Source organism: Rhinoraja longicauda, chromosome 33 (assembly GCF_053455715.1).
Source record: "Rhinoraja longicauda isolate Sanriku21f chromosome 33, sRhiLon1.1, whole genome shotgun sequence".
Classification (NCBI taxonomy): domain Eukaryota; kingdom Metazoa; phylum Chordata; class Chondrichthyes; order Rajiformes; family Arhynchobatidae; genus Rhinoraja; species Rhinoraja longicauda.
This window is the reverse complement of record NC_135985.1, coordinates 20829115-20842486: the sequence shown is the minus strand read 5'-3', so window position 1 is coordinate 20842486 and position 13372 is coordinate 20829115. Positions and strand designations below refer to the sequence as shown.

The 13372-nt window shown below is 46.2% G+C and overlaps 1 protein-coding gene across 4 annotated transcripts in view; it reads right to left on the bottom strand.

Moving 5' to 3' along the window:
- The window catches only part of LOC144609039 (synaptic vesicle glycoprotein 2B-like), a 192877-nt gene that overhangs the window by 8586 nt on the left and 170919 nt on the right, over positions 1-13372 (bottom strand). For all 4 annotated transcript variants that reach the window (XM_078427369.1, XM_078427370.1, XM_078427371.1 and 1 more), the window contains 5 exons: positions 12907-13017; positions 11632-11720; positions 8571-8735; positions 6469-6602; positions 3299-3505 (listed from right to left, as the gene is read on the bottom strand). In XM_078427369.1, the coding sequence (XP_078283495.1) occupies positions 3299-3505; positions 6469-6602; positions 8571-8735; positions 11632-11720; positions 12907-13017 (706 nt within the window). The remainder of the gene's footprint in view (positions 1-3298; positions 3506-6468; positions 6603-8570; positions 8736-11631; positions 11721-12906; positions 13018-13372) is intronic.

Sequence of the window (13372 nt, the reverse complement as noted above, 5' to 3'; positions counted from 1 at the left end):
GGGACAGGGCTTTCTCCATCGCTGCTCCCACCCTATGGAACTCACTACCCCAAACCGTTAGAGACTCCTCCACACTCACCACATTCAAAACATCACTGAAGTTTCACCTGTTCAGTACTGCCTTCAACCACTGAAGGTCACCTCACCTACTGTCTCCTTTCTCTGTTCATTTATTTATTTACTTATTTATCTATTTATTAATTTCCCTATGTTCTCAAAATCTCTGTAAAGCGTCTTTGAGTATATGAAAAGCGCTATATAAATAAAATGCATTATTATTATTATTATTATTATTCATTATAAATAAAAATAAAGACTGTTACTGTTGAATCATCTGCTGGGAGCAGTGCTGGTTGTGCAGTCTCACAGCAGCGGGAAGGAAGGACCTCCTCTATCACTCCTTCACACACTTGGGGTGAAGGAGTCTCACTGAAGGAGCTACTCAGTGTAGTGACAGTGTGAAAGTACAGACTACATGGCCCAGTTGTAAAGAGCGCGGTGGTACAGCGGTAGAGTTGCTGCCTCACAGGGCCAGAGTCACAGGTTCCATCCTGACTACCGGTGCTTTCTGTACGGAGTTCGTACGTTCTCCCCGTGACCTGCATGGGTTTGCTCCGAGAATCTTCGGTGTACAGGTTTGTACGTTAATTGGCTTGGTAGTAAAATAAAAATGTAAATTGTCCCTAGTGTGTGTCGGGCTAGTGTGTGCGGGGATCGCTGGTCGGTGGGCCGAAGGGCCGGTTTCCGCACTGTATCTCTAAACTATCCCCTCTGGCAGTCTGTTCCATAGATCCACCACCCTTTGTGTGATAAAGCTGCCCCTCAGGTTCTTTAGTTTAGTTTAGGTTATCTCTAAACTAACCTCAACTAAACAAAAGAACCTGAGGGGAAGCTTTTTCACACAAAGGGTGGTGGGTCTATGGAACGAGCTGCCAGAGGGGATAGTTGAGGCATTAACAACATTTAAAAGACATTTGGACAGGTACATGATCAGGAAAGGTTTAGGGGGATAGGGACCATATGCGGGCAGGTGGGACGAGTGAGGATGGGGCATCTTGGTTGGCATGGGCAAGTTGGGCTGAAGGGCCTGTTTCCAAGCTGTATGCCTCTATGACACTTTGACTTTATAGGCACAAGAGTAAACAGTATAGCCCTTTGGATTCTCTGCACTCCCTCTGTGGAAAGTATGTCCTTTCCAAGGTAAAGAGACCAAAACTCCAAACATTACACACAGGTGTGGATTCACCGAGCCTTCTCCAATACTGACAGGTCTTCCTTTTTGTTGTATTGAAGTCCATTCATCACAATGAATAACACACGGTTATCTTCCTAATCGCTTGTTGTGCCTACACGTTGGTTTTCAGTAGCCAGTGAAATAAAATGTGGTCCCTTTCATCATCAACACTGTCGAGTTTTTCATTATTTAGAAACCTTCAAGAGGACAGCACGGTGGCGCAGCGGTAGAGTTGCTGCCTCACAGTGCCAGAGACCCGGGTTCGATCCTGACTACGGGTGCTGTCTGTACGGAGTTTGTACGTTCTCCCCATGACCCGCGTGGGTTTTCTCCGAGAGCTCCAGTTTCCTCCCACACTCCAAAGACGTACATGTTGGTAGGTTAATTGGCTTGGTATTAATTGTATAAATGTAAAACTGTCCCGAGTGTGTGTAGGTAGCGTTAATGTGCAGTGATCGCTGGTCGGTGTGGACTCGGTAGGGGTGGGTCACAGGGCCTATTTCCACACTGTATGTCTAAATCTAAAACTAAAACACATCTGGAAAATGGAACTTAGGAAAAGATGTATGAATCCATCAATCCCGGTGGCCGAGCACTTCAACTCCCCCTCCCATTCCCAGTCTGACCTTTCTGTCATGGGCCTCCTCCAGTGCCATAGTGAGGCCCACCGGAAATTGGAGGAACAGCACCTCATATTTCGCCTGGGCAGTTTGCAGCCCAGTGGTATGAACATCGACTTCTCCAACTTTAGATAGTTCCTCTGTCCCTCCCTTCCCCTCCTCCTTCCCAGATCTCCCTCTATCTTCCTGTCTCCACCTATATCCTTCCTTTGTCCCGCCCCCCTGACATCAGTCTGAAGAAGGGTCTTGACCCGAAACGTCACCCATTCCTTCTCTCCCGAGATGCTGCCTGACCTGCTGAGTTACTCCAGCATTTTGTGAATAAATCAATTTGTACCAGCATCTGCAGTTATTTTCTTATACTATATGAATCCATCAAATAGCCCAGGCTCCTGCTGCCTGTAACATCACACCAGATGCTTCCTCTCACTTTCCACCTTTCACCATACCACTATTATCTTCCTAACCCAAACCTGTAATGTGCTGGGAAGGTAGACAAGGTTAGAGAGGTGGTAGTGGTGTGGTGAAGGTGGGAAGGGGCAAATCTGAACAAGGGTCTCGACCCGAAACGTCACCCATTCCTTCTCTCCAGAGATGCTGCCTGTCCCGCTGAGTTACTACAACATTTTGTGTCTATCTTTGGTTTAACCCAGCATCTGCAGTTCCTCCCCACACAAACTCATTAAACTTGCTCTCTTATTCTCCCAATTGATAAATTACCAACCCATACATAGGTCGAGCATTGACTAACTTACCTCCTGTACCATGGGTCCACTGCTCAAGCTGAGAAATGATCCAGGTCCACCTTGAACGCCTTGCAGTGTGTCAACACCCAGCGTACACATGGGATTCATTCCCGAGGGAATCTTCCCATCGGGAATCCCACAAGATCAACCCTAGCTCCTTGCGAGTTTGTTATTGTGAATAACAAATCAACCATTTTCTGCATACGCCTTGATTTCAAACCGGACTGGAGGGGCTGAATGGCCTGTTCCTGCTCCTTTCTCTTACATTCAGCCTGGGCGGCACAGTGGCACAGCGGTAGAGTTGCTCCCTTACAGGGCCAGAGACCCAGGTTCGATCCTGACTATGGGTGCTGTCTGTATGGAGTTTGTATGTTCTCCCCATGACCTGCGTGGGTTTTCTCCGGGAGCTCCGGTTTCCTCCCACACGGCAAAAATGTACAGGTTTGCAGGCAAATTTTCTTAGTAAAATTGTAAATTGTCCCTAGTGTGTGTAGGATAGTGTTAGCGTGCGGGAATCGTTGGTTGGCGCAGACTCAGTGGGCCGAAGGGCCTGTTTCTGTGCTGTATCTCTAAACTAAACTAAAGGAAACGAAACAAAACTAAACTAAACCTAAAGTTCTAGGTTTCGTTCAACTTCCTTCCCAATGACAAAAGGGCCACATCAACCTCCTTGAAAAAGATAATCAACAACTACTCACCAATCATCTTAATCCTTCCGATCTTGTCCATGAACAGGGCAGATACGATGTTCCCGGGCAATACAGCCAGGCAGCCCAGGAAACTGACCAAGTAGGTGAGAAAGGCCGTTTCAGCATTGTCGGTGAAGTCAATCTGACAGCCTTCCTTGCTGTGGAGGAACGAGCTGTTTACAAATCTGCTGTGGGAAAACCTCGTCTTGAACAGATCTGGAACATAAACCAGAGTTAATGTTGTTTGAGGGTAGGAAAGAACTGCAGATGCTGCGTTTAAGTCGAAGATAGACACAAAATGCTGGAGTAACTCAGGCAGTTTGTTTCGGGTTGAGGCCCGAAACGTCACCCATTCCTTCTCTCCAGAGATGCTGCCTGTCCCGCTGAGTTACTCCAGCATTTTGTGCCTATCTTCGATTCAATGTTTTATTCACAAAATGCTGGAGTAACTCAGCAGGTCAGGCAGCATCTCGGGAGAGAAGGAATGGGTGACGTTTCGGGTCGAGACCCTTCTTCAGACTTCTACATTCGATTCAATGTTGTTTGACGAGGTCAAGCTTGAAAGGGTTCAGAGAAGATTTACCAGGATGTTGCCGGGACTCGAGGGACTGAGCAAAAGGGAGAGGTTGAGCAGGCCAGGGCTTTATTCCTTAGAGCGCAGGAAGATGAGGGGTGATCTTATAGAGGTGTAGAAGATCTCGAAGGGATTGGGTAAATGCACCTTTTTTTCACCCAGGTAGGGGAATCAGGAAAGCACAAAAGCATGGACCATCACCAGACTGAGGAACAGCTTCTTTCCCTCTGTTCCGAGACTTTGGAATGGTCGTTCCATTAGCTGAGGCACTGTTCTGCTTTTCCAATCTACCTCATTGCGGACAGTGGACTATTTCTCCCGACCTGTTAGGCTACAATAGAGAACTATATTCCGCACTGTGATATCCTTCCCTTCACTTTACCTTATGTACTTGCGTTTGGCTTCAATGTATTCAAGTATAGCATGATCTGATTAGATTGGACAGCAAGCAAACAAAAGCTGTATGCGTGAGAATTATAATGCTAAACCTAATCTAATAAACCTAAACCTAAACCTAACATAACCTAAGGGCAGCACGGTGGCACAGCGGTACAGTTGCTGCCTTGCAGCGTTTGCAGCACCGGAAACCCTGGTTCGATCCCGAATACGGGTGCTGTCTGTACGGAGTTTGTACGTTCTCCCCGTGACCACGTGGGTTTTCTCCGAGATCTTCGGTTTCCTCCCACACTCCAAAAACGTACAGGTTTGTAGGTTAATTGGCTTGGTATAACTATAAAATGTCCTTAGTGTGTGTAGGATAGTGTTAATGTGTGGGGATCGCTGGTCTGTTCGGACTCGGTGGGCCGAAGGGCTTGTTTCCACATTGTATTTCTAAACCAAACTAAACTAATCTCTCTGTATTTTCCAGCTTTCCTAATCCCAGTTGGGTCAGTATCCAATGTTGACCCAAGTCCTCCTGGGATATTAAAATTGACCAAATTGAAACATCATTCAGAATTAAGCAATTTTTTTAAGAACTCTTTGAGAAAGCCCAAGGCAAGCCAAAAAAATTACAACCATGTTAAACCTCTGCCAGAACATTAATTGCAGTTTGTTACATAGAGGGAATCAAATTTGACTGGGAAATTATTAAATTGCAGTCATTTTTAATTATATCATATGCTGTGTTAATCATCATGCTTCTATAATAAAATCATTCAGACATCACTTAGTAAATGGCTTTTGGTGATACTGTTAGACAATCAAGCAACCTTCTCTTGCTACTATGTGATTGCTGGCGTTAACCTGTCCAATGTCAAAGTCGGAGAGAGGAAAGTGTAAAGAGTGTTGTAACTGGTGAAAGATGGACTGTCCCCAACCTCGGACCATCCTGAAGAAGGGGATCTGAGATGCGGGGAATCGAGGGTGAGAAGGTTGAGGGGAGGGGTGGGTGTTTGGGGGGAGGTGTGGAGGAATCAAGGAGGAGAGTCACGCGCAGCATCCCCTCCTGAGCCCAGCCATGTGGCCATGGATGCTTGTAGGCCGGCATGTTTGCACACATGTACGCCTGCCTGCGGCGTGGAGAAGAACTGGTCCCTGGTTGTGTTGGTTCCTCTTGTCACTGGATCTTGCTCTGGCAACTCCATGTGGTAGCTGGAGTGCAATTGCTATCTCACATCAAATTAATGGGTAACCTCAAAGGATGGACCCTTAGAATGGGAAAGCGGGGAATCTTCTTTGAGAGGAATAGATCAGGTACAACCACAGGTAGACACAAAATGCTGGAGTAACTCAGCGGGTCAGGCAGCATCTCAGGAGAGAAGGAATGGGTGATGTTTCGGGAGACGTTTCGGGACCACGGGAGACCCGAAACGTCACCCTTTCCTTCTCTCCTGAGATGCTGCCTGACACGCTGAGTTACTCCAGCATTTTGTGTCCGCCTTCGATTTAAACCAGCATCTGCAGTTTTTGTTTCCCTCCAGGTACAACCACAGAGTCTCTTGCCCAGAGTAGGGGAATCGAGAACCAGAGAACATAGATTTAAGGTGAAGGGGGAAAGATTTAATAAGATTCTGAGGGGTAACTTTTTCACAAAAAGGGTGGTGGATGTACGGAACGAACTGCCAGCGGAGGTAGTTGAAACAGGGACTATTGCAAAGTTTAAGAAACGTTTAGACAGGTACATTGATAGGTCAGGTTTAGAGGGATATAGGCCAAATGCAGGCAGGTGGGACAAGGATAGATGGGACATATTGGTTGGTGTGGGCAAGTTGGGCCAAAGGGCCTGTTTCCACCGGCTATGACTCTGACGTTTTAGCTAGAGGGTGGTGAATCTGTGGAATTCATTGCCACAGATGGCTGTGGTGGCCACGACATTGTGTATTTTCAAAGTGGAGATTAACATGTTCTTGATTAGTAAGGCCGTCAAAGGTTACGGGGAGAAGGCAAGAGGATGGTGTTGAGATGGGAAAAAATAGATCAGCCGTGATCAAATGGAGGAACAGGCTTGATGGGCCGAGTGGCCTCATTCTGCTCCTATGTCTGATGATATGATCCTCAATCCAAACACGGGATCTGGAACATCAGGTTCCTCGGACCCACAGATCTTGCACCAGTTGCAAGACACGATCAGCCAGATATCCTTCCTCCAATAGCAGATGCTGACCTGTGTTGTAGAAGACTGTGCTCACAAAGGTACAGTTCTTGAAGTGGGTGTTGGTCGATGTAATGTCTTCAAAGTAGCAATCCTCAAACAGGGAGTCCTCAAAGGTAATAGATTTAAATTTGATAGCAATGAATCTGCAGAGAAAGAAATCGGCAATTAAGATCACTTCCAATTTTTTTTTTGACTACCTTTAAATGCTAGTGAATAGAGAAACAACAGAATAAATCACACCGGTGGCTCGGAAGCTGAATGTAGTCCTGACTGATTAGCAGTTGATCAGTGTAAGAAAATAACTGCAGATGCTGATACAAATCGAAGGTATTTATTCACAAAATGCTGGAGTAACTCAGCAGGTCAGGCAGCATCTCAGGAGAGAAGGAATGGGTGACGTTTCAGGTCGAGACCCTTCTTCAGACTCAGACTCGACCCGAAACTTCATCCATTCCTTCTCTCCTGAGATGCTGCCTGGCCTGCTGAGTTACTCCACCATTTTGTGAATAAATACCAGCAGTTGATCAGCATTATTTGTTTCCATGCCGGTGGGGTGAGGTAGGGTGGTTGGTTTTGAGATGGTTGATGAAGCCAATGTAGACTCCCATAGATGAGAGAGGAGGTTGCCAACAGGCTGGGAGTTTAGTTTGATAAGGATGTGAAATCCTTCTGCTGCTTTGCCTGTGCCCCTGAAGTATGGGCTCACCATTTTCAATACCAAGCCAAATGTTCTCTTCCCCACCCCTCCCCTCACTCTCTCACCCCTCTTTATCCCAGAATAATCAGCCAGACCATCGGAGAGTCGGTGAGGGCATTGTATTTCTTCAGGGAGACTTGGAGCGCATCCTTGCCTTTCTTCACTATCCTACCTCATCGCCTCTTCTTGTGACAGAGTTTGATAAGTTCATAAGTAATCAGAGCAGAATTAGGCCATTCAGCCCATCGTCTATTCCGCCGTTCAACCACGGCAGATCTATTTTCCCTCTCATCTCCATTCTCTTGGAACAGGGTGTGTTTTGATATTGACCATTGGGCATAGCCTAGACATTGGGGATGATCAAGTGTAACTATCGTCTCAATGCTGGACTTTAGTTCACTTTCTAGATACAGTGTGGAAACAGGCCCTTCGGCCCACCGAGTCCACACCCACCAGCGATCACCCCATACACTAGCACTATCCTACACACACGAGGGACAATTTACATTTATACCAAGCCAATTAACCTACAAATCTGTACGTCTTTGGAGTGTGGGAGAAAAGTGCAGCTCTCGGAGACACTCAATTGGTCACAGGGAGAACGTACAAACTCCGTACAGGCAGCACCCATACTCAGGATCAAACCCGGGTCTCTGGCGTTGCAAGGCCCTGATCGCGTAACCTCGTCTTGTGTTAGAGCTTGGAATCGAGTGTGCTTTGGGATGTGCTATTGGGCATGGCCTGTACAATGGGCTGATCAAATGTAACTAACTACATTCTCAATGCTGGAGTTACTGGCGTGGAAGAGGACACTGGGATTGGTTCACCTGTGTACCCTTGCAGTGAGATCTCACCATGTGGTCTTTACAATGAGTTTGAAGAGTGACTTTGCAATATCACATAGCAAGGAAACATAAAAATAACCACAAATGGATTCTGATACAACAAGTAGAACCCATAAATGCACAGGCAGGTTAATTTTACTCAAGTTAATCCTCTGATATGTTGCACACAAGACAGTAAACAGCCTGAAATGTATGACGTGTAAATAGGCTTGAGACTTTACTGTAGACTTTAGAATATACAGGATCTTCAGTCCACCGAGTCCGCATCGACCAGCTAACATTAATACCATCCTACACACTGGGAACAATTTTCCGAAGCCAATTAACCTACAAACCTGTACATCTTTGGAGTGTGTTGGGAAACCGGAGCACCCGGAGAAAACCCACACAGGTCACAGTCTGAACTCCGTACAGACAGCACCCGTAGTCAGGATCGAACCCGGGTCTCTGGAGCTGTGAGGCAGCAACTCTACCGCTGCGCCACCGAGCGTAGTGAAGCTGATTGTGTTTACGAGCAGGTTTCAATACCTCTCATAATGTTGAGGTCGCTACTGATGGAGTGGGCTTACTTGACATTGATGTACTCTCCCTCTGTGTGAAACTGGTTCTCCAGCGTGAAGTTGAAAGTGAAGTGCTCAACCCGCTCCTGGTGGAACGTCTTCATTCTCGATTCATAGTCCTCGTTTTGAAAGTGTCTGATCATGTCGGGGAACCACACGGTCAGTCCGTAGTAGCTGCGGAGCCCAAAATAAACACGGTTCAACACGCAGTCAGATGCATTTCATAGTCACCTGGCCCCTCTCCCAGGTGGCCTGACCTGTAACCCACTAATGTGAAAGGAACTCGGGGAATGAATATTTTAAAGTTAAGCAGTTCTAATAGGAACTACAGACTCTAATTAGCTCCCACGAGATTTGTCAAACATAACCAGCCTAGAAGATAGACATAAAAAGCTGGAGTAACTCAGCAGGTCAGTCAGATTCTCTCGGGAAAAGGAATACGTGATGTGTCGGGTCGAGATCCATCTTCAGGCACCTTCTTCTGAAGAAGGGTCTCGACCCGAAACGTCCCCTATTCCTTTCCTCCAGAGATGCTGAGTTACTCCAGCTTTTTGTGCCTATCTTCAGTTTAAACCAGCATCGGCAGTTCCTTCAGACACATAACCAGCCTAGAATCATTATTCATTCTGTATATTGGTTAGTTTGTTTATTGGTGTGAACACTGTAAGTCAATATATCACCCATTGCACCACCTTGCCACACTGTTAGCAGCCCCTTTTGGCGGTTGCCATTAGCAAATTAGAAAGGGGCAGTTGTGCCCCTGTGGTAGTGTAACCTTTGGTGACTGAAACCAGCAAAGCAACAGAAATCACAGGTTTAATTGTGAAACTGCATCTGAAACCCAGACCTGTTGAAATGAATAGCATCAGATTCGAGTGTGAGCTCCAGTCTCTTTTCAGCAACATTTCAATTGAAAAGATTCTTCAGAGCTTTGCAATTTAAATGGATGATTAATTCACAGATCTTCCTTTATCATGCAATCCAGCAATCCACCCCACTGATTCTGACATTTACCATCGCCTTTTATAGGACACTTTTAGAATTTGAGGACTTGAATATTTTATGCGGACAATGTGCAATTTTCTTTCCTGCATAGAATACGATCATAGGATCAGAGAAATTTATAGAAGATGGCCCATCGTGTCCGTTGGGTGAGAACGAGAAAGAGAAAATCAGCCAACCCACCCTTCCATTTTTGTGTCTTGAGTCTTGTGGGCCACATGTACATCTGAGTGCTTTTTTAAAATTGTGTTTGATTAACAAAAATTTTTTTTTTTAGAGATACAGCGCGGAAACAGGCCCTTCGGCCCACCGGGTCCGCGCCGCCCAGCGATCCCCGCACATTAACACTATCCTACACACACTAGGGACAATTTTTACATTCGCCCAGCCAATTAACCTACATACCTGTACGTCTTTGGAGTGTGGGAGGAAACCAAAGATCTCGGGGAAAACCCACGCAGGTCACGGGGAGAACGTACAAACAGACGGCGCCCGTAGTCAGGATCGAACCTGAGTCTCAGGCGCTGCATTCGCTGTAAGGCAGCAACTCTACCGCTGCGCCACCGATGGGACAATTGAGACATTAGAGTTCCAATTCCTACCACTCCCTGAATGACACAAATATTTCCTCAAGGCTGCCTTAATTCAACCACATTGGCTCCATATTCTTTGTCTGTTTTGCTGCATGTTACCAGTTCTTTCTATCCATCTTATAACATGATTTCATAACCATTCACATTCTAACCATAAACTGAGAGAGAACATTCTCCTGTGTATCCCATTGGATCTCCTGGTGGCGAATGCGTATTTATGGTCTCCCAGCTCTCATAGAAACAGAAACATAGAAAATAGGCGCAGGAGGAGGCCATTCGGCCCTTCGAGCCAGCACCGCCATTCATTGTGATCATGGCTGATCATCCACAATCAGTAACCTGTGCCCAACTTCTCCCCATTCCACTAGCCCCCAGAGCTCTATCTAACTCTCTCTTAAATTCATCCAGTGATTTGGCCTCCACTGCCCTCTGTGGCAGAGAATTCCACAAATTCACAACTCTCTGGGTGAAAAAGTTCCTTCTCACCTCAGTTTTAAATGGCCTCCCCTTTATTCTAAGACTGTGTCCGTTGGTTCTGGACTCGTCCAACATTGGGAACTTTTTTCCTGCATCTAGCTTGTCCAGTCCTTTTTATAATTCTATATGTCTCTATAAGATCCCCTCTCATCCTTCTAAACTCCAGTGAATACAAGTCTAGTCTTTTCAATCTTTCTTCATATGACAGTCCCGCCATTCCAGGGATCAATCTCGACTCAAATAGAAACATTTTCCTGAGACCTTCCTCTCAAAGCCTTTCATAGGCTTGTAGACTTCTGTTGGGTCACCCATCAGTCAATCATTTCCTATTTTGGTTGATGGGGTAAATGGGGGTAGACTCATGGTATGGGTTAGTTCTTCCATTCCTTGATGCGAATATTAATTGCCTGAATGAGTAAAAACTTCACCAAGAGGGAAAGCTAAATAACTTCTCACATTAAATATTTTGCTCTTTAGTCTTTACTTTAGACTTTAGAGATGCAGCAAGGAAACAAGCCCTTCGGCCCACCAAGTCCACGCCAACCAGCGATCCCCGTACACTGACACTATCCGATGCACCCGGGACAATTTACAATTTTTTTACCAAAGTGCAATCAACCTACAAACCCGCACCGCCCAACGATCCCCACACATTAATACTACCCTACACCCACTAGGAACTATTTTTACATTTACACCAAGCCAATTAACCTACAAACCTGTACGTCTTAAGAGTGTGGGCGAAAACCAAAGCACCCGGAGAAAATCCACATGGTCACATGGAGAGCATATGAACTTTGTACAGACAGCACCTTTAGTCAGGATCGAACCCAGGTCTCTGGCACTATAAGGCTGCAACTCTACCGCTGCGCCACCGTGCCGCCACTATGCTCTGATCAACAATAGACAATAGACCATAGGTGCAGGAGTAGGCCATTCGGCCCCTCGAGCCAGCACCGTCATTCAATGTGATCATGGCTGATCATATTAGCACTAACCTGAAGGACAAGGTAAACCAAACCACTGCCAAGAATAGAGTTGTCATCCGGTATTTGGGTAAAAAGCAAAGCAACATGTTCTGCCAGACCTGCAAACAGACAGAACATCAAACCTTAGACAACTACCCATAGATGTCCACAGCAAATCGCTGCAGATTCTCGTGTTACTCAGAAGGTCAGGCAGCATTTATCGAATATTGCCTACTTCCCGACATAACCTGACGGGATCCAATTAAACACACTGGGATTGAGTCAACATCGGTTACAAAAATACAATGATTTATTAGGGATGGGCACAAGGTGCTGGAGTAACTCAACAGATCACGGAGCATCACTGGAGAAAAAGGATGAGTGACGTTTCAGCTCGGGATGGACAAACATCATCCATCCTTTGTCTCCAGAGACGCTGCCTAACCCATGAAGTTACTCCAGCACTTCGTGTCTATCTTTGGTATGCACCAGCATCTGCAGTTCCTTTCTACACATATGATTTGTTCGGTGCAGTTTGGGTTTGGCATAGGCGGGCGGTCACAGCGTTAAAGTACAAACTCCGTACAGACAACACACATAGTGAGGATTTAACCTGGGTCCCTGGTGCTGTAAGGCAGCACCTCTATTGTTGACATTGACTTCAATGGAACAGATTAGCAAGACTGGTACACAATGGCTAACACTGATGTGCCTATAAGCACCAGTGACCAGATATGATTTTCTACATGCTGAAGACACAAAGTGCTGGGGTAACTCAATGGGTCAGGCTGCATCTCTGGAGAACATGTACCTCTTGTCTACCTACCAATCTTTGGAAAGGGGGTTGCAAGTGATGCGTCCTACCATTGCTCTCTAAACGTGGCTAGCTTCAGAGATGGAAGTGAAGGTAACGGCGGGTGTGATCATTTAACCAGAGCGGTGTGCAGGATGACAGCACAGTTACATCATCAACCAGTGACACCACAAGACACCTAGAAAGGTAGAAACATAGAGAAATAGGTGCCGGAGTAGGCCATTCGGCCCTTCGAGCCAGCACCGCCATTCTATATGATCATGGCTGATCATCTAAAATCAGTACCCTGTTCCTGTTTTTTCCCTACTTGCGATTAGCGCCTAACTATGGTCTCGTGAATATCACTGCCACCATGGAGGGGGATGGAGGATCTGCTTCATGCCAGCGATCAGTCAATGCTTTTATTTGGCAGAGTTAAACATTTATCATCCCAGCCTCATACGTGTGTTGACAATGGTTCAAGTGTCGGAGTGCGTTTGATTCATACAGACCTGCTTCACCACAGTCATAATCCTGACCAGCCAGCGCTGAAACCAAGTTCCCGTTGAGCTCTGAATCTCAATGAACTCATCCATTTGTATCGGAGTTTTTATATGGGAGACCTGGAATAGATAAGATTCTTGATGTATTGGTGTTGATCTTCTGCCATCCTTCCTCTCCCATTCCATCATCCCCTCAAGTCACAGAAGCGTTGACATGTCGGCCAAGTATTTAATGAAGTGATAATAGTCAGGTTTCCACTGACTGATGACATATACTGGGCAGGTTGACTGGTGGTGGGGGATGGGAGAGGGTGGAGGAGGAATAGAGGGGAACTGAGATGCAGGGAAGGGAACGAGGAGAAATCAGGAAAGAAAGTTCAGAGGAAGATGTGGAGAGAGAAGCAAGGCAGATATGAGGAAGATCAAAGGGGAGGAAGAGTTGTAGATATAGCTGGGTTGGATTGGGGGACAGGAG